At 49.6% G+C, this 27930-nt stretch overlaps 12 protein-coding genes across 12 annotated transcripts; 8 read left to right on the top strand and 4 right to left on the bottom strand.

The window, feature by feature from the left end:
• Positions 1-75: 75 nt before the first annotated feature.
• N7487_012211 (basic helix-loop-helix domain-containing protein) lies at positions 76-1446 on the bottom strand (the record flags this gene model as incomplete). Its single annotated transcript, XM_056879941.1, has 3 exons — positions 1351-1446; positions 614-1297; positions 76-587 (listed from the first exon to the last, which is right to left on the bottom strand). The coding sequence occupies exons 1-3, from the start codon at positions 1412-1414 to the stop codon at positions 76-78; spliced, it is 1260 nt and encodes a 419-aa protein (XP_056725260.1). The 5' UTR covers positions 1415-1446.
• A 1244-nt stretch (positions 1447-2690) lies between these two features.
• On the top strand, positions 2691-4520 carry N7487_012210 (uncharacterized protein; the record flags this gene model as incomplete). Its single annotated transcript, XM_056879940.1, has 3 exons — positions 2691-2764; positions 2844-2955; positions 3075-4520. 3 exons carry the CDS (start codon positions 2691-2693, stop codon positions 4518-4520), a joined length of 1632 nt encoding a protein of 543 aa, XP_056725259.1.
• Positions 4521-5011: 491 nt separating this feature from the next.
• Positions 5012-5956, top strand: N7487_012209 (cytochrome c oxidase assembly protein; the record flags this gene model as incomplete). Its single annotated transcript, XM_056879939.1, has 4 exons — positions 5012-5208; positions 5269-5338; positions 5414-5855; positions 5910-5956. 4 exons carry the CDS (start codon positions 5012-5014, stop codon positions 5954-5956), a joined length of 756 nt encoding a protein of 251 aa, XP_056725258.1.
• A 431-nt stretch (positions 5957-6387) lies between these two features.
• On the top strand, positions 6388-7734 carry N7487_012208 (replication factor C subunit 5; the record flags this gene model as incomplete). The annotated part of the gene is made up of 6 exons (XM_056879938.1): positions 6388-6474; positions 6534-7156; positions 7222-7390; positions 7445-7543; positions 7604-7659; positions 7710-7734. 6 exons carry the CDS (start codon positions 6388-6390, stop codon positions 7732-7734), a joined length of 1059 nt encoding a protein of 352 aa, XP_056725257.1.
• A 551-nt stretch (positions 7735-8285) lies between these two features.
• On the top strand, positions 8286-8843 carry N7487_012207 (uncharacterized protein; the record flags this gene model as incomplete). The annotated part of the gene is made up of 4 exons (XM_056879937.1): positions 8286-8335; positions 8394-8452; positions 8513-8638; positions 8761-8843. 4 exons carry the CDS (start codon positions 8286-8288, stop codon positions 8841-8843), a joined length of 318 nt encoding a protein of 105 aa, XP_056725256.1.
• Positions 8844-8994: 151 nt separating this feature from the next.
• Positions 8995-9737, bottom strand: N7487_012206 (mitochondrial 54S ribosomal protein uL16m; the record flags this gene model as incomplete). Its single annotated transcript, XM_056879936.1, has 3 exons — positions 8995-9092; positions 9159-9620; positions 9680-9737. The coding sequence occupies 3 exons, from the start codon at positions 9735-9737 to the stop codon at positions 8995-8997; spliced, it is 618 nt and encodes a 205-aa protein (XP_056725255.1).
• A 490-nt stretch (positions 9738-10227) lies between these two features.
• Positions 10228-10550, top strand: N7487_012205 (uncharacterized protein; the record flags this gene model as incomplete). The annotated part of the gene is made up of 2 exons (XM_056879935.1): positions 10228-10484; positions 10541-10550. The coding sequence occupies 2 exons, from the start codon at positions 10228-10230 to the stop codon at positions 10548-10550; spliced, it is 267 nt and encodes an 88-aa protein (XP_056725254.1).
• A 36-nt stretch (positions 10551-10586) lies between these two features.
• Positions 10587-13850, top strand: N7487_012204 (replication factor C subunit 1; the record flags this gene model as incomplete). Its single annotated transcript, XM_056879934.1, has 4 exons — positions 10587-10617; positions 10670-10760; positions 10821-13198; positions 13258-13850. 4 exons carry the CDS (start codon positions 10587-10589, stop codon positions 13848-13850), a joined length of 3093 nt encoding a protein of 1030 aa, XP_056725253.1.
• Positions 13851-14729: 879 nt separating this feature from the next.
• On the top strand, positions 14730-17411 carry N7487_012203 (Sin1 family protein; the record flags this gene model as incomplete). Its single annotated transcript, XM_056879933.1, has 3 exons — positions 14730-14752; positions 14829-15308; positions 15359-17411. The coding sequence occupies 3 exons, from the start codon at positions 14730-14732 to the stop codon at positions 17409-17411; spliced, it is 2556 nt and encodes an 851-aa protein (XP_056725252.1).
• Positions 17412-19121: 1710 nt separating this feature from the next.
• N7487_012202 (uncharacterized protein) lies at positions 19122-19833 on the top strand (the record flags this gene model as incomplete). Its single annotated transcript, XM_056879932.1, has 2 exons — positions 19122-19640; positions 19693-19833. The coding sequence occupies 2 exons, from the start codon at positions 19122-19124 to the stop codon at positions 19831-19833; spliced, it is 660 nt and encodes a 219-aa protein (XP_056725251.1).
• Positions 19834-21221: 1388 nt separating this feature from the next.
• Positions 21222-24168, bottom strand: N7487_012201 (beta-glucosidase; the record flags this gene model as incomplete). The annotated part of the gene is made up of 5 exons (XM_056879931.1): positions 21222-21923; positions 22060-22733; positions 22829-23795; positions 23865-23918; positions 24019-24168. The coding sequence occupies 5 exons, from the start codon at positions 24166-24168 to the stop codon at positions 21222-21224; spliced, it is 2547 nt and encodes an 848-aa protein (XP_056725250.1).
• Positions 24169-24890: 722 nt separating this feature from the next.
• On the bottom strand, positions 24891-27380 carry N7487_012200 (uncharacterized protein; the record flags this gene model as incomplete). Its single annotated transcript, XM_056879930.1, has 1 exon — positions 24891-27380. One exon carries the CDS (start codon positions 27378-27380, stop codon positions 24891-24893), a length of 2490 nt encoding a protein of 829 aa, XP_056725249.1.
• Positions 27381-27930: the final 550 nt, after the last annotated feature.

Below are 27930 nucleotides of genomic sequence, written 5' to 3'. Positions count from 1 at the left end.
ATCCCCCACCGAGAAAAGAGGCAGGGGCCATCCATGAGATCATAAATTAACGTTGTGATCGTGTCACAGAGGGTATCAACGCGGCATAACCAAGCCATTGATGCCCTTCAAGTCATGCAATTGGCTTCGGAGGATGTCATTCCCATGGAGAAGGTCCTCAAGCCAGTCAGCAGCTCCAGTGAGCATTGCGCTTTTGCTGAACCCGCCGCCTCTGAGCGCAGGGACAAGTGTGCATAAGTCCTCGAAGCCTTGGCGAATGAGATTTCGGCGTTTTTGCTCTGAAAGAATGTGGTTGGTCCGCTTTTGTTCCTCTGTGAGATTCTCTCGGGCAGCTTTGGACCCTGGCTGTAGTCGGGCTTTTCGAGACATGTCTGTTGATGCCCGTCGGCCTTTGCTGATAGATCCTCTAGATTTTCTTGAGTGAGGTCGTGCATCATCGTCATCGGAGTATTCGTCGCCCTCCTCTTTCACGACTCTTGAGCGTTTCCGAGGGTGTAAGCTCTCGTCCAGGATAGCACCACTTCGGAAGGTGGGACCTTGAGGAGGAGCCCCAACCATGCGTTCTGGACTAGGTGCCCGTGTGTTTGCTGCACTGCTTTGTGGTTCGAAACACCCGAGATGATCGAGCAGGTCATTTGTCCGCTGTTCCTCGTCGGGCTGGTCAGGGGGCGAAGATAGCCTTGATCCATGAAACTAGCATCTGAGCCCCATCGCAAACTGCGGACCTTCCTTGATGGATGTTGGTCTGCGGGAATGGGGTCACGGACGTCAAAAAACATCTCCGAGGTATGATATCCAATCGGTACATCAGCCCGAGGTGGAGATGAAGTTGAACCATGTGCAGTAATGCCGGTATGTGAATTGTTTTTTCGTTGTATCCCAAGGGCAGGGAGAGTGTGTCCTGCGAATGTCTGTTGTGCTAATGTAGATCCCAACTCTGATCCGTTTAGACCGCTGTGGTAGAGCATGGAGGCTGCGGCGAAGATATCCGAGCTTGTGGGGTTGTCTGTCATCATTCCCCCAGCTGCTTTGCCTAGCCCATGCTGCTGAAATGAAGGCTGTGATAGGGACGTGGTTGATCCCTCAAAGTTGGGTGGCAGCTCACCTGACCAGTCAAAGTTAGGCGCCCCGGGTTTATGTTCTTGTCGCATCCAGAAATCATTCGTAAAGTGGTTTGCGTTCATGGTAGTAAAGAAGTTGTCGAGCATGTTGGATTCATTATCATCAAGAAGAGAAGGCCCTGGGGGAAGAGCAGGTGCCTGTTCAAAGGGGGTGTCCATGGGGGAGAGAAAGGAGTCTAGAATCGGGTTAGAGAGGAAACAGTACAGAATGATGCTCAGGGCAACTCACATCCAAAGGGAGCAGCCGGAGGGGAGGTGCGCCCAGTCCGAACTTCAGTCCCATGTCCATTCATAGTGACGATTGATTCAATATCAAGAGGAATTTGTATGCTGGGGTGTCGGTCAAGAAAAGGGTTGCTACTCTGATGCTAAGAGTAGCGCGGATCAAGGCGACACTGTCATGCCTTGGACTCAAGTGCAAACAGTCTGCGATCAAGGTGATAGCGAGAGTTTGACTCCACAAAAGAGGGACGCGGGGGGGTAGATCAAAGCCACGGGGTTCTCCAGAGTTGATAATGCGACTCGATAAGAATATGGTTCGGTTCAGCGCAATGGGAATAAGAACCAGAAGGTCAGACAGAAGTGGAAAGAAAGAAAGAAATAGAAGAGGATCAAGAGAGTGTCCACACGCAAGAGAGATCGAGACGAATATGTGGAGAGTTTCGCATCAAAAGCAATTGTCCTGTTCGGCCTCGACCTGATCACATGCAAAATTTGAGCGCGTGACGTAACAGTACCAAAATTACAATAATTACGGCCGTTCCGGTGTGGCTTTACAATGTACCCCCGGTATTTAATACGTTCCTGGGGAAGAGCTCATGTGCTGTTGACTTCCGGAGAACCCTTCCCGAGGCCATGAGACCGACTTTGTGTCCTGTCACTGCCAGTCCTGCAAGTACTACAACAAGTATACTGCAGGTACCCTTTTATTACACCTTGATTCTTTGATGTACATCTAGAATACATCCCACTTCATTATATAACTCTTTCTCTCTCTCTCATTCTTATCTTGCAGGGGGAAAAAAACCAGATAAATTGGGTCCGGTTCATCTCCCTATTTTGGATAGTTCTCCTGGGATCGTCCGCCGCCACGGGGTTTTTTTCAGCCCCGCAATCCCGAGAATTTCCAAGGTTTGCCCCGAAAGGCCCATTGCTTCGGATGATCGTCCTCTGTCTTCTCTTAACTGGTCCCTCCCCCGAGTTTGGATTTGGGTCTTGTTTGCGGGGGCTTTTCTAAATTTCCCACCTGGGCAAGGACCGAGGTATAACCGAGTCTCTAACAGGCTCATTACATGAGATCCATGATCCACATACTAGTCTAGAAAAACGATCGTACAAGTGCCAATTTCCCCTCTGCCGGAGAATACTACCCAATTTTCGGGAGGTGCCAATTGTTAGGTCACCCAACGGATAAAACCGATCAAGCTCTTATACCTCCTGATTTTCTGATTGGTGAGAAGATCCTTGTGAATCCCATCAGAGTTTCCAAGGTTATTGTTGGCTGACCATCCCTCATCGCCGATTAGTTCGGGGAACTGTGATGTTGAACACCTCCCGACGGATCATGACATGAAGGTTTCCGGTAGCATGGAACCTACACTCCGGAGACGCAATGGAAGGGACAACGTCCGGATATTCAAGCCGTGAGTCCATGCGATCTGTTACCTTTGTGGCTTAGTGCAACTGTGTGATCTGAAGAGCCGTTGCTGATTGTGACTGTAGACTCCTTCGCGCCTATGCCCTCGGGTACTTGTCTTCCGTCACCCCCAAATTGGTGTCTTATGTACGCCGACTGCGCAATAAGGACTGGACTGCGCAACAGAAACTTCAAGAGGTGCGTCGTGACATCACCCCAAGTATGGACCTGTTATCGCGACTTACTTATCATGTTACCCGTTTTCCCTGGTCCATCGCGCAAATGAAGTGCTATAGCTAACCTTGATTTGAGAATAGCTAGCTAAAGTGCTGACTGGCCCTTTGCGTTTGAACAGTTTCCCAACAGCGTGTGCTTCTCTGGTCGGTGGTTCAACCCTACTACCGATAGGATTCTATCGTCTGTGTGCATTGGTCACAGCAGGGCTCTTCAAACGTGACGTTCAGATTTCACAAGGGCTCGACCGCTTGATTAGATTCGTCATCACTTTTCTATCCGGATGGTTCAGTTTTCAACTATTGAACAGAAACCGCATCTGTCTACCAGTAGAAGATGTCAGAGCTATCCGGAACTTGACAGATCAGGGGAAGAACCCTGGTCAGGTCATGGCCAATCCGCTGGGGCATCACCGTCCGGAGTTAGCAGGGAGGACAATGGACCTCACCATCTACATGGTCACAAGATCTATAGATGCGGTCGCGTGTGCTGCATGGGGTCGCTGGTCCCGTCGCCGCCGGGCCCAGAATCGCTGGACGACTGTCGAATCTCTTGTCCCTGGCTTCGCTGACGCAACAGTCTTTGCCATGAGTGCCGCTGTAGTCATGTGGGCATGGTTTTATCTCCCTGAAAGACTGCCCAGAACCTACGAGAAGTGGATCAGGGAGGCTGCTCAGGTCGATTCGCGTTTAATTGAAGCCTTGCGTCGTGTCCGACGAGGAGTCTTCGTTTATGGAAAGGATACAGGCCAGGCACCTCTTCTCCAGTCGATGTGCAAAGACTACAACTGGCCAGAGGTCTGGGGAGACCCAGCAAAAGTGACCCCGATCCCTTGCGAAATGGTTCACATGGGCTGTGGTCCCAGTTGTGAGAAACACGCATTGTCTCGATTTGCTAAAACCTTCAAATTTGCCTGTGCAACCTATATACCCCTACAAATCGTTTTCCGTCTGCGCAGAATGAAATCTGCAACTGCCCTCCGTCGGGCCCTTTCCGATGCAGCACGATCATCTGCCTTCCTCGCATCTTTTGTGAGTTTATTTTACTACGGCGTCTGTCTCGCTCGGACACGACTTGGCCCCAAGATCTTTGATGCGAAGACCGTCACTCCGATGATGTGGGACTCTGGGCTTTGTGTCGGTGCGGGATGTCTCATGTGTGGCTGGAGTATATTGGTTGAAAAGGCGCGGAAGAGGCAGGAGCTAGCACTATTTGTGGCACCCCGGGCTGCCGCCGCGGTTTTGCCACGGTTGTATGATAAAAAGGTATGCATCGGACCCTCGCATCCTCTGTCCACAACAGGGTTACACCCACATCCCCTCCACCCCCTTTTCAATGTCTCCAATTTAGCCTGTGGCAGGTTCCAAAACAATCACGAGGTGCTAACGCGTGTTGGTGTTTCCCAGTATCAATATCGAGAGCGTGTTGCATTTGCTGTTAGCGCTGCTATTCTTATCACTTTCCTCCGCGAGCGACCCACCATGGTACGAGGGGTTTTTGGTCGCATCACATCTAATGTGTTGAATTAGACTTTTCTTTCAATGAAATGCCTCGAAGGTATCAAACGGTTGTATTAGTTGTTGGTTATTTTGGACTTCGGGTCTGACTTCTGAGTGCTATTACCCTGTATTAATCTTATGATATTTGCATCCTTATGCACGTTCAAATGTTCCAAACCTGATAGTACCGGTTAATAGTTATACTATATACAAGGCAAATAGTATGTTGTAAATGAGTCGTCGATCATGCTAATCTGCAGGTTGGGCAGCCGGAAGGGTGCAGTTGGGCCTATGTATTTTAAATGATCACGATCCAATTAATCTTCATCGGCAAATCAACAATCAATGCAAGATTCACATATCCAACCCCGTTGTCTCAATGTTGCTCGCCGTTTAGATGTAACGTGACCCCGAAGCTTAGGGCTTATCGATAAGCCATCGAATCAGAGTTGTCATCACGTGTTGGGGATACGCTGGATCTCATGCGACTCAACATCCGATCCGATTGAAGTCATAGAACCATGTTTTCACGATTACTCCCCTCGCTAGGGCGCTCTGCACTGACGGGGACGATCCCCCAGCGCTCAGTCTGTCTACGGAAGAGCGTCTTCGAGGTAGAGCGGAGGTACTTCTCAAGGAATTTCCTGCTTCATGAACGCCATTCATCTGCGGCGCCTTTTAATACCCCAGAATCGCAGAAACGCAATGCCTCTACTATGTGAGCTGCCATTGAACCCGCATTTGAGGTAATCCTTGTCCTAACAAAGCCCCCGATCAGGTACTATACCATCAGTCTGATCCTCGGAACGGTTGCCCTTGCATATGGATCTGTCCCTCTTTACAAAATGGTATGCCAAGCTCTCACTCTCTCGCTCGATCCAAAGTACACCCTAAACAGAATCTCATTCTGATCCCAATTGCAGATCTGCCAACAGACCGGTTGGGGTGGTCAGCCCATCCTCACCCACCGGACCGGCGACGGCGATACCGCTGCACGTGTGACACCAGTGACAGACTCTCGTCGTCTACGCATCACATTCAACGGCTCGGTATCGGATGTCCTCCCTTGGAAGTTCACTCCCCAGCAGCGCGAGGTCCGAGTGCTACCCGGTGAGACGGCGCTGGCATTCTACACCGCAACGAACAAGGGCCCGCAGGATATTATTGGAGTCGCAACATACAGTGTCACGCCAGGTCAGGTTGCGCCGTACTTCAGCAAGATCCAATGTTTCTGCTTTGAGGAGCAGAAGCTCAATGCGGGAGAATCGGTCGATATGCCTGTTTTCTTCTTCATTGATCCTGACTTCGCTACCGATCCTAACATGAAGGGTATTGATACCATTACCCTTTCATATACCTTCTTCAGTAAGTTTTGTGTCTATTTTTTCGCTTTCTTGGCCTGGTCTAACCCCAAAGCAGAAGCGAAATATGATGACAACGGTGTTCTGACGCCAATCGCATCATAAGAAGCTCATACCAAGGGCGCATCGGGGTGCTGTATTTTTCAACTATGTGGATTCGCATAGATTTGGACATTTAACAGTGAACAAGGAAACATGCATGATGTTGTGTCCGGCTTTTTCGCATCTATCTCATCTCTCGAAGCAAATTTTTGCATGTACTATACATCTCGGAGTTTGGCGGAAGGCTGCCAAATGCCTAGAAAAACTATATATCTGTATATATTATTGAATTTATTCGCATGTAATTGTACAATCATCATCGAATTGAGCTCTTTGATGCCCTTTGCTGCATCCATCGATATAGTGGGAGCGTGCACGGACCAGTGATTAATTAGGCGCGTGTCTGGACGCGTTCTCCAGTCCGCATCCTCTATCGAAAAACCACCAGCACTCCGATTCCTCAATCCTCTCAACAGTCCTACAGAGTTTTTAAAATGGCTCTCCTCGTGGACAAGCTGCGGCCACGCACTCTTGATGCTCTTTCGTATCACCCCGAGCTCTCTGATCGCCTGCGGTCACTGGTAAGAAACCCTGACCTGCGGAACATGAACACGATTTTGATACAAGGGACCATCGATAGGCACAAAGCGGTGATTTCCCCCATTTACTAGTCTACGGACCCTCGGGCGCTGGCAAGAAAACACGCATAATTGCGACACTAAAAGAACTGTACGGCCCCGGTGTCGAGAAGATTAAGATCGACGCCAGAGTCTTCCAAACGACAAGCAACCGAAAGCTAGAATTCAACATTGTCTCGTCGGTATACCACCTCGAGATTACCCCCGCAGATGTCGGACAATATGACCGAGTCGTCGTCCAGGAATTGCTCAAAGAGGTTGCGCAGACGCAACAGGTGGATCTCGGTGCGAAGCAACGGTTCAAGGTCGTCGTGATCAACGAAGCCGACCATCTCACACGTGATGCCCAAGCAGCTCTCAGACGGACTATGGAGAAATACAGTCCCAATCTGCGATTGATTCTCCTAGCCAACAGCACCTCCAACATCATTGCACCAATCCGCTCCCGAACCCTGCTGGTCAGGGTTGCCGCACCTACTGAAAGCGACATTTGCTCTGCGCTCCATCTTGCAGGGAAAAAGGAAGGATGGACAGAGTCCGAGGTGCTTAACAAGAGGATTGCAAAGGAGAGTGGACGGAATCTGCGCCGTGCGCTGCTCATGTTCGAGTCCATTTATGCGCAAAAGTGAGTCTTCGCTTCGATACTCATTAAACTGGATTTCGGAGGCTTACCTTTTTTTCGTAATTTAGTGAAAAGGTTACGGACAAGACGCTCATCCCGCCTCCGGACTGGGAAGCTCTCGTTACTCTCACAGCAGATGAGATTCTGGCTGAACGGTCACCAGCTCGACTGTTGCATGTCCGCGCACGTCTTTATGATCTTTTGACTCATTGTATCCCACCGACGACTATTTTGAAGGTGTGTATCCATATTTATAATTCACATGCTCCAGATACTAACTGTTGGCGCTAGACCTTGACATTCAAGCTCGTTGCACGAGTTGATGATGCATTGAAGCCAGAAGTTATCAAGTGGTCTGCTTTCTACGAGCACCGCATCAAGCTGGGAAGTGTAAGTAATTGATGAAGGTTATTGCTACCAATTCAAGCGCTAATGAAGCACTCAATACAGAAAGTAATCTTCCATCTCGAAGCCTTCGTGGCCAAGTTCATGCGCATCTATGAAAGGTATGCTTTCCCTGGATAATTTAACAGAGACATAACTAACAATAGACTAGCTATCTCATGGGCATGGACTTTTAATACTCACTACCAACAAACCAAGATAATGGATGAATGACGATTTGTACACTAAGGTGGTTTTCAGTGAGCATGGGACCTAGGAAGCTATGGTCTGCTATTAAGCAGAATCATACTTTTTCGAAATCTCCAGGTATCCAAATTATTTCCATTTTTCACGGGCGCATGAAGGCATTTGCTGAAAGGATTCTGGCGTTATATCACTTGTCATTGTGTACTATCTCTGAGGTGGTAGAAAGATACTTGCATACATCAATCTCTCAAAGTCATAGTTATATATATACTTCAACAGTGAAGCTGTGTCCGCATTGTAGAGGTAGTCAATTCTGAGTAGCATAGATTTGATGCAATGATATCTACCCCGAATTTTGTATATCAGAGTCCATGGGTGTCCTCTTAACCTACGTCATCACATCCCCGTCATCCATTAACTGGACCACCCACTAGAAACATCGTAATAGCTTTCATCTTTTAATCATGCTATATTTTCAATAATGTTGTATCTATCATTGTCCCATCACTATACTTCTACCCCAACACGAACAACATCCGAAATGTCCGACCCCAGACTTATTGATATGGAACCCGGCGGAGAGAGCACTCAGTATGGATTGCATCAAGATCGCCTCTTGCAATTTCTCTTCACTAATAAGAGGGCACAGATATGAGTCTATCAGAGAATTCACCAAGACTCCCTTAAAGCAAACCGGACAATTGGGGGGTATGACCTTCCTTGAAGATAATACTGAGTGTACTATAGCAATGACTGACCTCATGTAAGTCGGCCTTAAGCACACTACAAGCGAAGTGAGCCCTGGACTAGGAACACATAGCCCGGCTCCCAGCTATGACGAGGATTTCCAGGCCCAGAAGCTGGGCATGGGAGCAATGGCTGACTCTGGTAAAGGTAAATGCTGAATATATTTTCCTTGTCTAAACTCCTAGTATCAAGACAAAAGATCCATCGGAGGAGCCCGTGCCTCGATGGTTCCTAAAGAGACGCAAACAGCTGATGATAATGTACAAAAGATATAACACGTGCCGAGGACGATGCCGTGGCCAAGGCCCGCAGACAGCAGGGGTATGGGCCTGGGTCTGGTGTCGGGGCTTAGTCGGCGAAGACGACAAAAGCAAAAGACATGACCGATGAAAAAAAGGGAAAACGGTATCATGCGGGAAACGACAGTTTATTGGGTAGGTTCGGAGCTGGAGGAGGAGCTCTTCGGAGGTGAAGCGATGTCGTTGGTACCAAGAGGTGGGTTTCTACGTGCGCGCTTGAGAGATTCGAGAGTGACACCGTTTCCGAGCTTTGTGATACCGACGACGGGGGGGGTCATTTTTGTTAACGAATTCCCAGAGACCTAATGAATGAGAATGAACATCTTTCGTACCCCAAAATAGTAAATGCAGAGGAATGCACAACCTACCAGGCAATTTGTGGCCCGCCAATCTGAAAGCCTCGCGGGCAATCTTCTCGTGGACATCTCCCTTCAATTCGAAGACAATTCGGCTCACGGGCAGTCGGACAGTCCAGTAGTCGAACTTACCCTTACCCTTACCCATACGCTGCTCGTTACCCTTGGTGTAGACACCAATGTTGGCGCTGACACGCTTGTACAGCTTATAGTTCATTCCTCGTAGCCGCCGCTTGATGGTCTCTTCAGCGATCTTCAGCGCCGATGCGGGCATGCGGCGGTCGTGGTCCTTCATGCGCAGACCAAAGTCTCCCCACACGACTGTTGTTCCTCGGGTGGATCCGCCGGTAGCGACGTGAGGGCGACCCTTGGGTGACTTGGATTTTTCTTGGAATTTCGGAGTCAACCAATCAAGGGCGGGCGAGGTGGTAGAGAAGCATCGTGATAGAGAAAAGGTGGCCAGCGGTCCCGACACTGTGTCGCACTGTTAGTCTTCGGCCGAATGGATTTTCTGGGAATTAAATGGCTCGTACGGGTTGGCCGTGTGCAGGCGGAGAGCGGTCCAGCAAACATCTTGATCTGTGGACCCATTGTGAGGAGGGAGGCGGCGAGATATACCAATGTTGCGAAAGGCTTCGTTACTCCGGCACTTTTCGATGATTGGCACTAGTCCCGAAGTGGAAGGGTGGTTTACACGTGACACATGTCCTACTCACTTATGTTGCCTTGTAAATCAGGCCTCAATGTCAGTCCACTAACTATGTACGTACAGCATCTTTCATTCTAGAGTGGCTCTAAATAGTACATTGTTGGTTTGAGATGTGCTTAATTGTACTAGAGGAAGTCTACACTGCGCTGCCTACATACACAATAAGTAAAACTATAAGTAGATATACGGTACATACTACCTATGTTCAAGTCTGGCTGATAATCCTCTAGCCCTTTCCCAGGGCTTTGTAATTGTACTTAGTGGCCCATCTTACTATAGAAATGTTATGCATAACCTATCTTATTCGATGGGTTGGGCAAAATCCTATGCTCCTTTCACGTTTCTTATAGTTCCTACAGCTGCACATAGCTTATGTACGCTAATCCTAAAAAGGAAGAAAGTGCTGCCTTACGTCAGCCAGTCACGTCCGGGAGTGTGTCGCGTCGTTCGCGACCTACCAAACGCTGCGGCAAGAGCTCGATTGGTCTTCAACCAATTCCCCAGTTACTATTCTACGCCGAATTCTGTGTGCCTGATTGGGGCTCACTATGGATATCCGGAATTTTTTTGGCGGGAAGCCAAGTCAAGGCTCCAGCGACGCCGCCGCGAAGCCCGCGGCCAAAAAAGAGGTAAGCTGGTGCCTTGCTCATGAGAGGAGGTCCTGGTCACTTTATATGTGATTTAGCGCCCTTTGAATCGCTCGAGATTATAATCTAACCTCAAATCCAACAATGCAGGACTCATCCACCACAAGAAAGAGACGTATGCTCTCCATAATCCATACTCCCTCATCACTAGTCTAACGCAAGAACAGGCAGCAGGAAAGTTGTGGATGACAGTGACGAGGAAGAAGATGTAGCACCCGTCAAAGCCCCTGCTACCAAAGCAAAGCCCAAAAGTCAGCCGTATGTCCATCGCTGGGTTGAAATGTCTCATACCATTTGACTGATGAACTTTTATTGCAGAAAGCCTGAAGAAACTAAAGAAGAACCTACAACATCCTCTGCCTACTTCGCATCCAGTAAGAAGAAGACACGGCCTGCAAAACCGACCGAGCAAGCTCAGCCCGATAAAGCCAAGATTGTCGCCGAAAGTCCTAAACCCAAGAAGACTGCCGAAGAACCCGTGAACAAAGGTCGAACCACTACACGAGGATCAACAAAGAAAGCCACAAATGTCCTTGAGGATGAAAATCTCGGCGCCGATGACATTTTTGCAACCGAATACGGGAAGGCCGGCAAAGGAGAGGACGCTTATGTGGCCGAGGATGATAGCGACGAGGATAGTGACTTTGAAATGCTCGAGGTGAAGCCAGCCGCTGCAGCATCGAAGAGGACACAGAAGAAGCAATCCTCTCGCGATGATGAGGATGATGTGGTCATGGAAGATCTCCCCAAGATTCCTGCCCCGAAGGCTGGACCTGGCCGCAAGCGCAAATCGGAAGCTCTCATCGACGAGGATGAAGATGGTGACTACCAAGAACCCAAAAAGGAAACCAAAAAGGCAGCCCCGAAGGCCAAGGCCGCGGCATCGCCAGCTGCGAAGAAGCAAAAGGCTAGCCCTAAAAAGGCTAAAAAGGAGGATAAACCAGAGAGCAAAGAGCTCCAAGATATCTTCGACAGCATTCCTACGATTGAAGCCCCAGAACCTCCTAAGGGAGAGCCAAAGAAGTTCAAATTTGGAGCACAGCAAAGCCGGGACCCGGCAACGACTGGGACTAAGGAAATGCCCGTTGGGCAAGAAAACTGCCTTGCTGGCTTGTCGTTCGTTTTCACTGGCGTTCTGGAATCCCTCGGCCGCGAAGAGGGTGCGCAATTGGTGAAGAAGTATGGAGGCAAAGTCGTTGGTGCTCCTAGTTCTAAAACGAGCTATGTGGTCCTCGGAGGTGATGCCGGCCCAAAGAAGCTTGAGACCATTGCGAAGCACAAGATCAAGACCATCAACGAGGACGGGCTCTTCGAATTAATTCGACGACTGCCTGCCAACGGCGGTGATGGGAAGGCAGCCGAAAAGTACGCCGAGAAACTGAAAGCCGACGAGGCTAAGGTCCGTGCCATGGCGGCCGAAATCGATGCGGAGGAGAAGAAACGAGAAGAGCAAAAACGAAAGACGGCCGCGGCTCAAGCACCCAAAACCACCGCCGCAGCTTCTCAGACGCCACCAAGCTCACAGCCCGCATCATCTGGCGATCTCTGGACCACGAAATATGCCCCAACATCGACCAGTATGATCTGTGGTAATAAGGGTGCCGTGGAAAAGATTCAGAGCTGGCTGCGGAACTGGCATGCCAATGCCCAGAACGATTTCAAAAAGGGCGGTAAAGACGGATCGGGAATATACCGTGGTGTTATGATTCACGGTCCCCCGGGAATCGGAAAAACTACAGCAGCCCATCTCGTGGCGAAGCTGGAAGGATTCGATGTCGTGGAGACCAACGCCAGTGACACCAGAAGTAAGAAGCTTGTCGAGAGCTCCACCCTGGGTGTGTTAGACACAACATCATTGCAAGGATATTTCGCCGGACAAGGCAAACAAGTGGATAATGAAAAGAAAAAGCTCGTCCTCATCATGGATGAGGTCGATGGCATGTCTGCCGGTGACCGTGGAGGTGTGGGAGCTGTCGCAGCCATTGTCAAGAAGACCAAGATTCCAATCATTCTTATTTGCAATGAGCGAAAGCTTCAAAAGATGAAACCTTTCGACTTCATCACTTATGACGTGCCATTCAGACGCCCGACTGCTGAGCAAATTCGAGCAAGGCTGTCCACTATTTGTTTCCGAGAAGGCCTCAAGATTCCGCCTCCTGTACTTGATGGCCTCATTGAAGGAACACATGCCGATATCCGCCAGGTCATCAACATGCTTTCCACCGCAAGACTAGATCAAAAAGGTCTCAGCTACGACGAAGGCAAGCAGATGTCAAAGTCGTGGGAGAAGAATATCATCCTCAAGCCGTGGGATATTGTCAGCAAAATTCTCAGCGCCCAGATGTTCTCTCCGAGTTCCACTGCGACCCTGAACGACAAGGTCGAGCTTTATTTCAACGATCACGAGTTCAGTTACCTGATGCTTCAGGAGAATTACCTCAAGACCAAACCCGCTCTCGCAGGCAAATATCATGGCCAGGAACAACGACTGAAGTCGCTTGAATTGCTGGATAATGCCGCCTCGAGTATCAGTGATGGTGACCTTGTCGACCGCATGATCCACGGCACCCAGCAGCAGTGGAGTCTTATGCCCACCCATGCGATCTTCAGTTTCGTGCGGCCGGCCAGCTTCCAGTACGGAAACTTCAATGAGCGGCCTGCATTTACTAGCTGGCTGGGCAATAACAGCAAACATGGTATGTTTTGGAGGCCCACCCATCGTCTGTATACACTCTCTAACTAATTTACCCTTCAGGCAAACTATCACGATACGTCAAGGAAATACAGGGCCACATGCGTCTTCGTACCACAGGTAACCGCGACGAGATCCGTCAGCAGTACATGCCCTTGCTCCAGGAGAAGATGATACGCCGAATGATGGACGAAGGCAAGGACTGCGTCGACTCGGTCATTGATCTTATGGATGAATACTATCTCACTCGCGAGGACTTCGATTCCATGGTTGAACTAGGACTCGGCCCAATGGACGAGTCTAAAATAAAACTTGAGACACAGACCAAAGCCACCTTCACGCGACTGTACAATTCGCGTTCGCACCCCATGCCATTCATGAAGGCTAGCAATGTTGTGGCACCTAAGCAGGCAAAGAAGGAGAAGCCTGATATTGAAGATGCTCTTGAAGGATCCGATGAAGAAGAAGTTGTCGAAGAGACCAAGAATGACGATGAGGAAGAACTTGATCTGAAGAAGGATAAGTATGTGACCTTGCCTAAGAAAAAGAAGGCGCCGGCCAAGGGCAAGAAGACGAAGAAGGCCGATGACGATGTTGATGCCGAGGAGGAAAAGCCGAAAAAGGCTCGTAAGAGCAGGGCCAAGCCCAAGGCTTGAGAGATTATTATTATTTTTTTGTAGCATATTATCCATTTGTTAAGAAGCATGCGTTTCATAGGGTTGGTGCATTTCAGTATGATATCTCTGAGGACACCAATTTAATTGTTTACATTTTGATGTGTCTTCGTATTTTTCTTTCTTCTCTCTGTTTCTCACTAAACGTGACCCTTCGCGAGTGTCGTGCTCTTTTCTCATCTCTTACACCTCGTACACCTCTTTCACCTCAGCTGTTGCTGTCTCAACTCTTGTTTTGTGCAGACTTGCTCCTGCAGCCAAGATGACTTCTGTACCTGGTACCTTTGACGATGTCACACCAAGTACGTCTGATATAAATACACGCTCATCATGGATATACACACTCTATCTTTTCTTCTTTCTACAGATTCTCTGGACACAAGGCATCCGAACATCTCGGACAGAAAACAGAAAACTCCTTATAATAGTATAATATGTTCCACGACCAGAATTCTCAATTTTCCTCGAGATTGAGAGCATAGTCACTTGCGTAGCAATGATTGATTCGTCAAGTATGTTGCAGGTACATCGACGTAGTTGAGAACGTTGAAGTTGGTAGGGTGACCCCCTTGGCGGGGAAACGATCTGCGGAGAACACCAAAGTTCCCTCTCTTCTTGCTTTTGGCATACAACGCTCCTTTCTCTCCTTTCTCTCCTTGATATCTTTATCTTTTTGATCTGTTTTTTCCAGGCTGGTCCTGTATAAGCTATATGAGCTAGTCTCATTCGCTTTCATCCCTCCCTTTATTACCTCGAGCATGCGCTTTTAGCTCGAGTTGCTGTGATTATCCAGACCTCGATCGCTACTACGCAGCACACCCCTCCTTACTACAGACATATGTCCTCGTGAAAGCCGAGAATATGTCTCTTCTTCACAATGAAGAGTAAGTCGCGTCCGGAATTGCAGAGCGCCCCGTCAAATCGCCGCGAAAAGGTCTCCAAGGACTAACCCGAATATAGCTTTACGATCTGGCAATTACGCTCCTCATATCTCTCGACAATCAAAGATGGAATTGGGGACCGACTGATCAACGTCAACGACTCCGTCCTGAATACACCTGGCTTCCGTGCGGCGGGCTGGTCAACCGCCGCGGCTTACCCCAACACACACAGCTCCTCCCACCTGAAGCGCACTTACTCCCCACCCATTCCAACAACGGCGAACGTTTCGTCTGAATATTACAGGCTAGCAGAACGAAATGCAAAACCCCAGCACCACGACTTGCAAGGTCTAGGCCTGGAAGACGGCGAGGATGATGGTGGTATGGTGACCGGCAAGAGTCATACGGACATGACTGCGCGGCGAAATCACGCACGCGGCGGAAAGAAGAAAACTCGGCGGGAAAGGCAACAAGAGGTCCAGAGACAAGCGGAAGCAGAGGACGACGATAGCAGCGATCTGAGTGATGACAGCGACGACGATGGAGACAATGTTGGCAGGTTGGTGAATTATTGATTGATATTCTACTTTCCTATCTGACAAAGATCAGTGCTGTTGATCAGATCAAATTCGACAAAATGCCCATCCGCCGAGATCGAGCCGACTCCTCTCCAATACGTTCTGGGGAACCGAGGGAACGGCCAGAGGTGATGGTCACATCGGCGTCAACACAAAACCTTGCAAGTCAATACCGCCAAGTAAAACCACGCCCCCGTCGAGATACAACTACTAGCAGTGACCTGTCCACGGATAATGAAACCGATCCCAGAGGCTACAAACAAGGACAAGTTCAATTCTCCGTGAGCGATCAGGTCGTCGAGTATTCGCGCAGACGGCGTGAACGCACAGGCAGCCGAGGCGCAGAGAGCCTAGCCCTCGGGGAACTCCACGAAGAGGACGAGGACGAGGATTCCGGTGCCGAGTCTGTTGGGTCTGCAATTTCCTCCGATTTTGACAATACGGCTGGATCTGGCTCTTTGCTGCTGGCAGGTGTGGCGGGCGGTTTGAATTTGTCCTCGCCCATGACTATGATGAACAAGCTACCCTCTGGCACAGGGCCGCAAAACAATTCACCTCGCAAGCATCGCACTCCGGCTCCTGCATTGCAAGATCTTCCCCCGCCACGGCCTATCAGCATGTTACAGCCGGTCAGCTTATTGACCAGCCAGCTTACGTCCCGGAAGCGAGCACCGAGCAATCCAGTGGATAAATTCGTGGTGCTCTCTGGGCGAGGCCAAGAGGACTCGTTGTACTTGAAGATCTACGTTCCATTTTCAAGCGACCCCGAAGACCCGCTAGATCTGCCACTTACACGCGAGTCTAAGCTTGCAGAACAGCCCGCACAGGTGACTGTCGCTGAGACTATTGGTCTTGCCCTGTGGAAATACTCGGCGGACGCTCGCGGTCCAGCAATTAGCCGCGAAAATCTGACCGTGAACCGATGGACGCTACGGATGGTCGATGATGGCGAAGTCGAATATGACTTCCCAGCGCTTGGGCGGACTCTTCCAATGACGGACTTCACGTCGAACAACAATCAATCTGCCAAGTCTCGAGGACGGTCAAGGGGCAAGCCTTACGATGAATTCGCACTGGTTGAAGCGTCGCAATCGGAGTTTGAGGAGAATGAACGCCTATATCCACAGTTTAGTTCAAGCATTGGGTCAGAAGAGTCGGATCAGCCGGCGAATCTTGCAGCCCCGGGGGCTCAACCCGCTACACAGAACAAGACCCCTCAAACCACACCAGCCCGAGCAAACCCCATCCTAGGCCAGCCATTCTCGTCTGCGCTTAACCACAGCACTCTTACTCCTGCTGATCGCCCCGCGGTACCTATCTCGCATGCTACTCCCCGTCTCGGTGTTTCCAAGACATTAAAGATTCGCTTCATCAACATGGAGGCTTCCGCACATGTCATGACGATCAACACATCTACCGACAGCTACATAGCCGAAATTCTGGACTCCGTATGTAAACGATGGGGCCAGGATAAGGGCAACTATCTCTTAAAGGTGATGGGGTCAAACACGATTGCACCACTTGATCGTACAGTGGAGGCATTGGGCAGCATCACAGAACTTGATCTGGTGCGTCGTCGCTTCGGCGGCGGGCCCCTTGCGCTTGGAACCTCACCGGGTAGCTCATCGCCAAACGCGCCTTTGATGGTGGAAAGTGCCGACCCGACAACCTCCAAGAAGAGCAAGAAGGAGGCTAAGAAGGGCGCGCAGCGCATGTTGCCCTCATCTTCTCAGAAACAAGACCACCTAGGCGGATATTACCGCCGGTACCATGTGTTCCGCAAACAACCCATGTCTTTCACAGCATCCAACCACCGGATCCTCACGTTCGAAAATGATTACATGCATATCGTGCCCGGTGATACGGGCAAAACGGCATCCGGTGGCAAGACCCGATCGATCAGCTTTAGTGATGTGATTGGATCTAAGGTCAGCCGACGGCACCCCAAGAGCTTCCGGGTGATGATCGTGCGCGGCAATGATGCCACGGAGCAGAAGCGCTATGACTTTGAAGCAAGGAGTACGAATGAGGCTGTGGAGATCGTGGATGAGATCAAGAAGAACATGGCACATTATCGCATTTGATTATCTGCTCTTTCGGGCATGGAATTGTGTTTTGGGGGGTGGGGGTTTGGACTTCGGGTTAGTAATGGCGTTGTACAGGCATTATTCAACAATGAACATTCAACATTCAATCAAGCTTTCCAGTTGTATTTGGATTTTAGTATGGATTTAACCAACAAGCAATAAGTGAGGATGTTAGAACCCCAGCTACCCGGATTATACCGAAACAGAGCCTACATCTCTAATATTCCACAGCGTACAAGCAAAGATCAGAACTACCTGAGTACCTTAAGTTGAGCCTTTCGCGACCCCTCCGCTTTTTTCAAGCTTTCGTCCAAGGTAATTGGCATAGCCCTTCACGCTCACTAGTCCTATCGCAATTAAAAATGCCAGAAGATGAAATCTCTGGTCGCAAACCTCCTCAGAGTTCCAATGGCCACACACTGGGAGAGAGCCAAAGAGAAAAGCCAGGATTGTAAAGATAGTTCTATATTCCCCCTACATTTAGTAATTATCACCAATGGTATGTACTTATCTGCTTACAGGAAAGTATGTTTAACAAGCGGTGCCATGAAGTATTTAACAACGAGGTTATCGGGATAAGAGTCCACAATCAACATGAGGGGTGAAGTGGGTAGCTCATCATCCGGTTGGATTCCTGCAGAGGATCCTAGGGATGGGATAGGTGTTGTTTGGAGGTCTTTTTGCTCCATATTGACACTGGAGATGTAGAGAGGTACGTTGGAGAACTGTTGAGAACGAGAAAGTTGGACCGATGGAGATGGGAGGCAAAAAACTAAATTTGGGCGGTGAAACATCAAGTTATCTCCAGGATGAGAACGTTGTCTTAGATATTGTTATTATAATACGTGACTGTAATGTATAGGCAGTATCAAGCCGATACCTAAAGGGTATGGAGTGGAGCTAGTGGAGCTATAGGGTGTACAAAAGTACTCCGTACATCCTCCGGGCATCAACGGTTGATTAACTATAGAGTATTTTGGTAATCCTCATCCTGGCGGTTGAAATTGCAGAGTATCAAGGGTACAACATAGTAGAATGTCGAGTGTGACGTCCATGCTATTTCCTTCTCTAGATATGATCTTAGTACGAGTGAAATCCGTACTATAAGAATTATCAACTTATTCTTAAAAAGAATAGTCGGCCGTCTATGCGGCCGTATCATGTCTTTTAGATGCTCTTTTTAGATGCCATCTTTAGGTGTATACAAATTCCGTTTTCCGTTTTTACAGAATGCTTGTGGCAGGAAGTCACAATGTTCGAAGAGGAAGGAACGAGTCGAACGACCCAAAAAGTCAATTCGTTAATTTACTCCAAAGCCAACAGAAATTTCCTCATTGATATTCCGTGTATTTTGCAGACCTAAGAGGAACAAATCTCACTGCCGTGAAGATGAGGTCAGAATAAGGTCGGCTGTTAAACAGCAGCCTGCCACTCCCGAGGTCGTTGTAGAACGGTGGAGATCAACTCTAGAGATGTTTGTATTTTGATTGGTCAGTATACAATTAAGATATAAGACTAACCTTGATTCGTTGGTCCCGTAATCCATGGAGAGAGAGAAGCAAGACTAACTAGACGGAAATATTAGAGAAAGCCCATCAGGTCAGATGAAATCGCATCGACTCTTGCTATTTAAGGTAGGTCTTTCCTCCTCTTTCAATGTTACCAGTTTTTCAACTCCACAATCTCCAATCTCGACAACATAGCATCATGAACCTTTTCGGAACATATGACTCGACTGCTTTCCACGGCATCTCATCTCTTCATGATGCCAACAAGCACTTTCGAGCCAAGAATGGCCTTTCCCTTGTGGAGACGAAGTTGAAGTCTCTGATACTGCAACACGGTGTCGCAAATCTTTTCGGGGTCGCGCTTGTCCATCGCCATTTCGACCTTGAAGAGGGAACTCTCCTTGTCGAGAAAGACATGGTCACAGCTCCTTGGAAATGTGACCGTTCCTTCACGAAGCACGGTGGGAGAATTATCCCGACATCTTGGTTCTATCAGGGGGATAGACTCTATCCTTACGAATTCGCCTTTTTCCCGTGTTCCAAGGTCACACCCCCAGAGCTGGAAGAACATACATGTTTTGTTGAGGCGTTTTTTGAGGCTGTCAAACTTTACGGGCTGGATGATTTCGTCGGTCTCCGTCGTCTGTCTGGACAAGAATCCACGGGAATGCTGGAGTGCACCGAGGGAAAAGTGAATATCATGTTTGCAAGCAACGAGGTTCGTTCAATTATATCTCTGCCTTGGTGTATCACAACTCTCACTTAAACAGATCCCCGCTGAACTTCTTCAAAACGGAACTGATACAATGTGGTTTTTTGATGGTCAGCCACCATACCGCATGTATCGATGTGCCTGTACAGATGTAGGCGGTGCACTGAACCCGAACCACAATCATATCGACCAGCCTTGAAACACGCTAGAGGAAGCAACTCTACTGGTGAGTAAAATAATCTTTTGGCCACCGGTTTCCTCTGTACTCATTGTCAACTAGGTCGTTTGCTTTATTGTTTGAAACCAATGCGCTGACACTTTTGTGCTGTCACTACCTACCTCTCACTTGTGATGGATTTTCTTTCTAATCACTTTGTTGTTGATAACTCCAGTTCTTTCCACTTAAATCAATGCTTAGCTATGTCCATCATTTATCGTTCAAGAATAGGAAACATGGCACAGCGGTAGATTAATTTTCCTAAATTCCACCATTACGAATAAGAATGCCAAGACCAATAGGTTAGTTTAATTCATTTAATTAATGGGTTGGGTGTGTCCAGGCTCAGTGAATTTAAGCATCATAATTATATAAGCCATATGTAGGGACCGCGGGCCGTCCCGGGAGACCCGCTCCCACTATGTACCTAAGTATATACTACGCAGTACCTACCTAGGTATTTACCTACGCATGAGTCATGTACCTTATTCTTTCTCCTCTCTCTCTGCCAATTCACATTTTTAAACGCCAAGGTCACTTTCATTTCCCAGGAGTTTAAATATGGCAGGCCCACTTGATCTGCTCTCTGAAGCTAGCCGCCTTCGCCTAGGAGTCCCATGCTCACTTGCCGACAAACCTCCTTGCCACGGCGGCTCACACTGCGTATTCGAAGTTGTCTTCAAAGAATCCGTAAGATAGGCTGCCCGAGTCAATAACGGTTCCAATGATTGAAAAAAACGAACTGCGAGCCTGTGAACAATTTCAGCATATGAAACAGCAACGCGTAGAGATCAAAGCGCCAAACCGTTGTGTGGAACCAGAGTACCCTGTGCTGTATTCAGAATGGGTCAGTGGCAATCCGCTAGTAATCTAGAATTCCAAAATCCCTGTGGTTAAGCGTTAAAGGCTTTTGGATGATCTTGCGGACTTTCTGTCGCAACTATGGACTACTCCCGTCCCTCGGGCCTTTTAGTGCAGAGCAAGATTGTCTGTTTCAGGAGTATTGGGTGTTGGCCTGGAATCAACGCCCATCTAGATGAATCAATTGGCTTTGATTTCGGGCATACATACTGTCCATCCAACCATTTACGTGCTAAGCTAGTGATACCAACAGCCGATTGTTGATGGCTGAAATTTGCATCTCAATATTGAGGTAGTCTAGAAAAGAATTTTCATGATCAATAACCTTAGATTTCGCTACCCATATTTTCGATTGTATCTGTTCTACATCCAGAAATGAAAATTTCCAATGACAGTGCTTTTTGATTGCCCTCATTCTCTATAATTGATAATAGGCCAATCTCACACAAACAAAACTTATCTGAATTTGTCTGGGATTGCTTGAGAACCCGAGTTTTCTCATTTCATACTTATAAGCCTGACCATCTAAAGGTCGATGGGAGATTGAAAATGGCCCGCGTAATCTCGTCCTTCGGATCGGCGCTTCTAGAGATAATTACTGCAAAGTCTCCGGCCTCAGCAAGCCACTGAGAGTACTCCTCGCTCCAGAAAGAGAGAGAATACTTGTCCAGCGAGATGCGGCACGTTTGCTTCTCACCCTTTTTGATGAGAATTTTCTTAAAGGCTTTGAGCTCCTTGATGGGTCTCAGGACTGAAGACTCCAAGTCGGCGACATATACCTGGATGACTTCTGATCCGTCATAATTACCTGTATTTTCGATATCCACGGAGACTTCCAAGACATAATGTTCCTCTGGCACGAACGTGTCACTGATGACCAGGTTTGAGTATGCAAAGCTTGTGAAGGACTGGCCGAATCCGAAATAGAAGAGCGGGTCACGCTTCACCTTTTCATAATAGCGATATCCGATAAAAACACCCTCACCATAGATAATGTGGCGGTCTGACTTGCCCCAGCTAAGGAAAGCTGGAGTGTCCTCGAGCTGTTTTGGGAACGTCATAGACAGCCGCCCCGATGGGTTGACATCACCAAAGAGAACGTCAATAACACCATGACCTGTTTCTTGACCAAGATACCAAGCATGCAAAAGAGTACTGGCAGACTTGATCCATGGCATCTGTATCGGCAACCCACTTTGGGTAATAACGATCTGTCCAAGTCTAGTCAGCATACATTTGTCCTATTGGGCTCAGTAGGTCCTATAGACGCGCAAAGACACGTCTAGGACCTGCCGAGAGCGATATAGTCGTGATAGATGCTCATGCATGCAAGGTAAAATGACTCACGGTGTTTGGGTTGACCTCGGTAACTCGTTGGACCAACTCGTTCTGCCGACCTGGTAGCAGAAGATCCTTGCGATCGGCGGCCTCGGACTCGTAGTCGGCGTTCAAGCCCACAATTACTATCGGTACATCCACAATCTTTGCTAGGTCCACTGCGGCGTCGATGGCCACGTCTTGATCACGAAGTTCTTGGCCACCGATTCGGAAACCGCCTTGTGCGGGAGGTCCGACTACCGGTTCCAAGAGCTCGTTGGTCATGATGACCTCAAGTGCATATTCCCGACCTTGCTCTATGTCGAGGTCGTAAACCATTTCCATGCATAGCTTGTTGAAGCAAGGAGTATCGCCTGTTTTGAGTGGTTGAGTACTCCAGAGGTCAATTCGCTCTATTCCGTTGATAAATAGTCGTGCCTTGCCACAGACACTAAGTGCAAATCGATATTTACACGATTTGGGAGCAGTAAAGGTTGTTGTGCATCGAATGAAGTGACGTGCCGGCACTTTGTCCCAGGCGATCTGACTGAAATACATCGAGGTACTGGTTGTTGTGGTCGATTGGAGAAGTTCTGTATCTTTGACTTCGGAAGGATCCTCGGAGAACCACTCAAGCATTAGGCCCGGCTCATTCGAGTTGGGTATGGTCAAGCCCGACCGGATTAAAGGTATCCATTTTCGAGCTAGAAAGTAGTTAATAAATGTGGCGTTCTAAAGGGAACAGAAGAAGTGGGGAGGGGGTGGGTTCCTCATCAGAGAGCTGGGAGCGGAAATTCACTATAGACACCAGGCTCATATGTGACATTCTCATTGCCAACAGCTTCAATGAAAGCATCAAGAGGGGTGTTGACATAGAATGGAACAGTCTCGGAGCTACCGCCACCTCCCGTGGCAGGATTCTCAAAGTACTCCCCAATCAGACCATACTTCAACTTCTTGGTCTTGTCTAGGGGTAACACATTTTTTTCGTTTTTGAGCAAGACAATTGCGTCTGCAGCAACCTTCCGGATAAGCGCACGACTTTCATTTGTATCACCATTGCCTTCGGGGCTGGGTGGTCCTGGGTCGCGTGTCTTGTTGATAAGATGCAATAGCCTACGCACCGAGGCATTGATAGTATCTTCATGGACCTTGCGGACCGCGACCGCCTGGGTCAGTTGCTTTCCCCTCCAGATCGATGGACCAGGCATCTCTAGGTCCAATCCCGCGTTGGTGGCCTCCGAGGTGCTATATGTCCCCCACCAGTCACTCATCACCAATCCTTCGAATCCCCATTCCTTTCGTAGGACCTGGTCAAGCATGAAGGGGTCCTCGCTAACGTGCGTACCATTAATACTTTGGTAAGCGGACATGAGGGCCCAAGGCTTGGACTTGGCCATGGCAACTTGAAACGGGTATAGATGCACCTCACGTAGGGTCCGCTCCGTCATAATCAGATCATCTTCAGCGGCTCGAAAACTCTGATCATGTGCAGCATAGTGCTTGATGCATGAGGCCACTTTCCGCTCTTGGAGCCCATTCACGTAAGGGGCGGCGAGTGAGCCACTGAGCTCGGGGTCCTCACCAAAAGCTTCGAAGCCGCGTCCTAACAGTGGAGAGCGCTGAAGGCACACGGTGGGAGCTAAGGCGACATGGACGCCCTTTCGCCGCCCTTCATCCCCAAGAAGGTTCCCTATACAATGCAGCAAATCCACATCAAAGGTGGCACCCATTGCAACCGCGGCGGGTAGTTGATAGCCGAGTGGCTGATTGATTGTTAGCGAGGTTCTGCTTGTGTCGCTTTGCAGGATTAGCTCTGGAATAGAAGAACTCACAGGATTGAAAAAAGCGCCGCCACCACCGCGCAGTCCATGTGGACCATCCGAGGTCTGTAAGTAGTATCGGTCAGAATAATTTGGACGCCATACAATAGAAATGTCTGCTTCTATAATTTCAGATATGTCGTCGTGCATGAGAGGAACAACTCACATGAATGGTAGGTATGCCTAACCGATCTAACGAGCTAGTCTTGCACGCGCCAGCTCCAGATAGAAGGCTGACCTTTTCAGCCAAGGTCATTTGCGAGATCAACGTCTCAATTTTGTCAACGGCCATCTTTTCAACGTCAATTCTGCTCATTCTGGGTAATGATTCGGTGTGGAATATTGAATAGACTTCGTCTCGAGTTTATAAACCCGACAGATGGAATACCACTTTCAAGTTTTAATAGAAGATGGTTCGTCGGTTAATGATAAAGGTTACATCCTCTCGATAGAGAAAGCCTGGTGGAAACAATCTTGGCTCACATACTATGGGTATGCTTGAGGGATTAGGTTATTTCTCTCTCCATCTTTCTGGCTAAGACCCCCCATTCTCATCGCGGCAATGAACCCACATATATTCCGCGGACTGCATTTACTCGGGCCTAATGGCTCAAAGCCGACTCGCGCGAGTCGATACGGTTTACGAAGGGCCCCACATTTCCTCCACGGAATACTGGGACAGGAATCGTCCATTGAGCTTCCTAGACAGTGGAACTCCGTTTACCCCCGCTACGCTTAATACCAAATCACGGGGGAGGAAAAGAAGAAAACATACGGATTCATACTCTGTCCGGCAGATTAAACGACTTTCGAACTTCTCTTCTGGTTGGCACTAAGAAAGAGCACAGACCGGGATACATCGTATACAAAAGGTTTGAAAAAAGAGGATAATTACATCAGTGCAAAACTGGATCCTACTACTTAGTCATTTCAGGGACTTTTCAAAACAGTCTGACGAAGTAGGATAGACATTATAGAGGAACACTACGGGACTTATAGTTCTAAAAGCTATACAAAATGCTCCCTGCTAGTGATAGCCTACCATTTCCTAGCCATAGGATTTATAACATAGGTAGAGAAACAAACCTCCGATCCGTTGACTTCCAAGACGATTTCTTGGCCAGGAAGGTAGATATGCACAGGCACCGGCCTAGCAGCGTGCCTCATCTCAACCTTAATGCAGACCCGTACATCTGTCGTGGTGGCTCCCCGTACCCACGAGACGTGGACCATGCCGCTTGTCTTCCCGTCTACCATGCGAAGCGGCACGCGTGCGTCCATCTCGGGGTAGAGATTAAGCCGCGGCCGTACCTGGATGGCTTTCCACCCAGCCGCCGCCGGCCGCACCCCAGCGACCTCGGCCGTGAACTCGTACAACGGCGCGCTGCCCCAGGCGTGGCAGTCTGATCGTTGAGAATTGCCATCTTCAACCCAGGTTGTGAGGCCCATGGCAAGCTGGCTGCGCCACGGCTCCCAGAACGCGTGGAAGTGGTCTTCGTACAGGCTGCCCCCGGCCAGGCTCAATGCTCGCAGCGTGTAGAAGGACATAGCGACCGATTCTTGAACGAAATGCCCCGCTTTAGTCTGTTGAATACTCTTACGCAGCAGCTCCTGCGCCTCAGCGCCGTGGACTATGCCGCCGAGCACGGCCCAGACCTGGCTGTGCTGGCTGCGCGGGGTCAACGCATCGTCGGCCTGGGCTGAGACCAGGCTATCGGTGAAGAATTCGCCGTCAAAGCAATGCTTACGCACAGCCACGGTAATATGCCGGGCCCTTTCGCGGTATTCGTCGGCCACCGCAGGCCGCTGGAGCGCGTCAGCGAGGGTAGCAGCCATACTCAAGGCGTAGGCGTAGATCTCGTTGGTGAAGGTGGAGAAACCCGTACGCTCACAGACCGGCGGGTAACTGTACGGCTTCCATTCGGTTGTCCAGTCGACGTAGTTCCAGATGCCCGGTCGAATATCCCATTTCACTAGCCCGAAGTGTGTATCGATCCGTGCCGCAAAGGACGCCAGGATGGCGTCGACAACGGCCAGGAAGCGGGAAAGAAAGACATGGTCATCAAAATATTCCAGGTGATCACTAAGCAAGCCGATCCAGTACAAGGAGAAGTGCGGGATGAATTGCTGGCGGTGCGAGGGGGCCCGGCTTGCTGTTAGGCCGAGCCGGGGCTGGAACGAGTTATACAACTGGATGATCGCCTGGCGCGCCAGCCGGTCGTCGCCTGACACACAGTAGGTGAACAGAGCCGAGCTACGAGTGTCCATGGCGTACTGCAGCTGCTCGTAGAACGGGCAGTCCTCGTAGCAGTCGTGCATGCAGTTCACCAGCGTCCGGAGGCTGGTCGTCCATAGAGAGTCGACCGTGGTGTCCCCAGGGCCCGCCATGATCTGTGCCTGCAAATCCAGCGGATAGTGGCAGGAGTCAACGTCTATCCCCTGGAAGACCAGCTCCGCACCCTCAACGGCGATGTCGATTTTGATGAACCGAAAGGTGCGATAGTGGAACGGAGCGAACACCTCTGTCTCTTCCTCATCCACAAAGTAACCGGGGCCGGGGCCGTTGGCCGGCCCCTGCAACTGGTAACTGTCATGCGGGCCGAACAGCTGCTTCGTCATGTCACGGCGGTGTGCCTTGCGCCGCACTCCGACGTAGAGGTCCGGCTCGTCCTCGTAACTCTCAGAGTAGGTGAGCTGGATGGCGCTGCCGCCGCTGGTAGGGCGCAGGAACCAGACACGCAGGAACGCCGTTGTGTGCGCGGCGACCTCAAGCTCAAACTGATGCCGGGAGCCTGGCGCCAGACACACGCCTGCGCGACGAGCCTGTTCGGAGGGTCTAGCCAGGAGCACGGCGCGCCATGTCTCGAGCGGCACATCGCTGTGTACATTGTAGATCTCGGTGAACCACGCGGGTTGAATCTGGTGAGGCGGAATCAGGCGCGGGGACAGGTGCCAGGGCGGGGTGTTTCCCGTCGAGTTTTTGAATTCCAGGACCTTGGCGGGTTTCCAGGTGAGCGGGCTGTTGGCATGTTGCCGCCGGTGAGACTCGTAGGTATGGAGGAAGAAGTCCTCAGGCTCGTCGACGCGCAGGCTGGCGCAGGGATCGACAGCCGACTCCCATTGCTCGCTTGTGCGGAGGAGCTCAGAATACTTGCCTTCGTCCGTGGGCACGAGGATGCGCAGACCACCAGTAGGCAAACGGGGGAAAGAAGGTGCAAACTGGGTTGCGTAGAAGAACCGGAGGACGTGAACTGCGACATGATTCTCCCCGGTCCGCAGGAACGGACCGATATCCACCTCGTCATAAAACCACATGCTCTGATCCCCTTTGACGGGGCCAAAGGATACTAGCTGTTGGTTGACATATAGCTTATATCGTGTATCAGCTGAGATGTGAATCTTCAACGACTTGGGTGGCTCGATGCTGAGTGTGAACTGTCTCCGGAAATGTAGCAAGCCTGCCGTGTCCGGTTGGCTTTCAGGGAAAGCTGGATGCCATATCCAGGTTCGGTCAAAAGTGGAAGACATGGTGGCAGGAGGAGCTGAGCAAGCACACTCACACACAGATAGTCAAAGGAGGAGAGATTTGCTGTACGACACTATATTGAAGTTGCCCTGGCGATCTGGGTCTTGGATAGCACCAAGGCGAGAAAGAACCGGAACGTTGGTGATTCCCAGGGGTCCCCCTCCATGACATTGGAGAAAAGAAAAGAAAAGAAAAGAAAAAGAGAGACAGAAGGATCAGCATACTGTAGTGCAGAATGAGGGGGCACTTGGAGAAACAACCATGACCTCGCTGAAAACCACCCCGAAGCAGTGAGGGGAACGCGTATTCGTTTCGATCCTGCCTGTGGAGTCCCGAGTATGGAGATCAACTCAATAAAGTTAGTTTAGAAATGGTGGCTTCTATTGTAAACGAGTGGGGTGCCATATCCCGCGGAACGCGTGCTACAGGGCATTCTCATTGGCGATAGTCAAGATGAGCTCTTCACAGAGAATCTGGGTCGTTTGACATGTCGCTCTGGTCTCGCTCGCTATCTATACCGGCTACATCTGCGAGGGTTTTGAGGTGAGTCCG

This window comes from Penicillium crustosum (genome assembly GCF_028827405.1).
Source record: "Penicillium crustosum strain IBT 35664 chromosome Unknown utg000005l_segment0_segment0, whole genome shotgun sequence".
In the NCBI taxonomy this organism is placed as follows: Eukaryota; Fungi; Ascomycota; class Eurotiomycetes; order Eurotiales; family Aspergillaceae; genus Penicillium; species Penicillium crustosum.
Note: the sequence above shows the minus strand (reverse complement) of the source record. Positions and strands in the feature narration are given on the sequence as shown.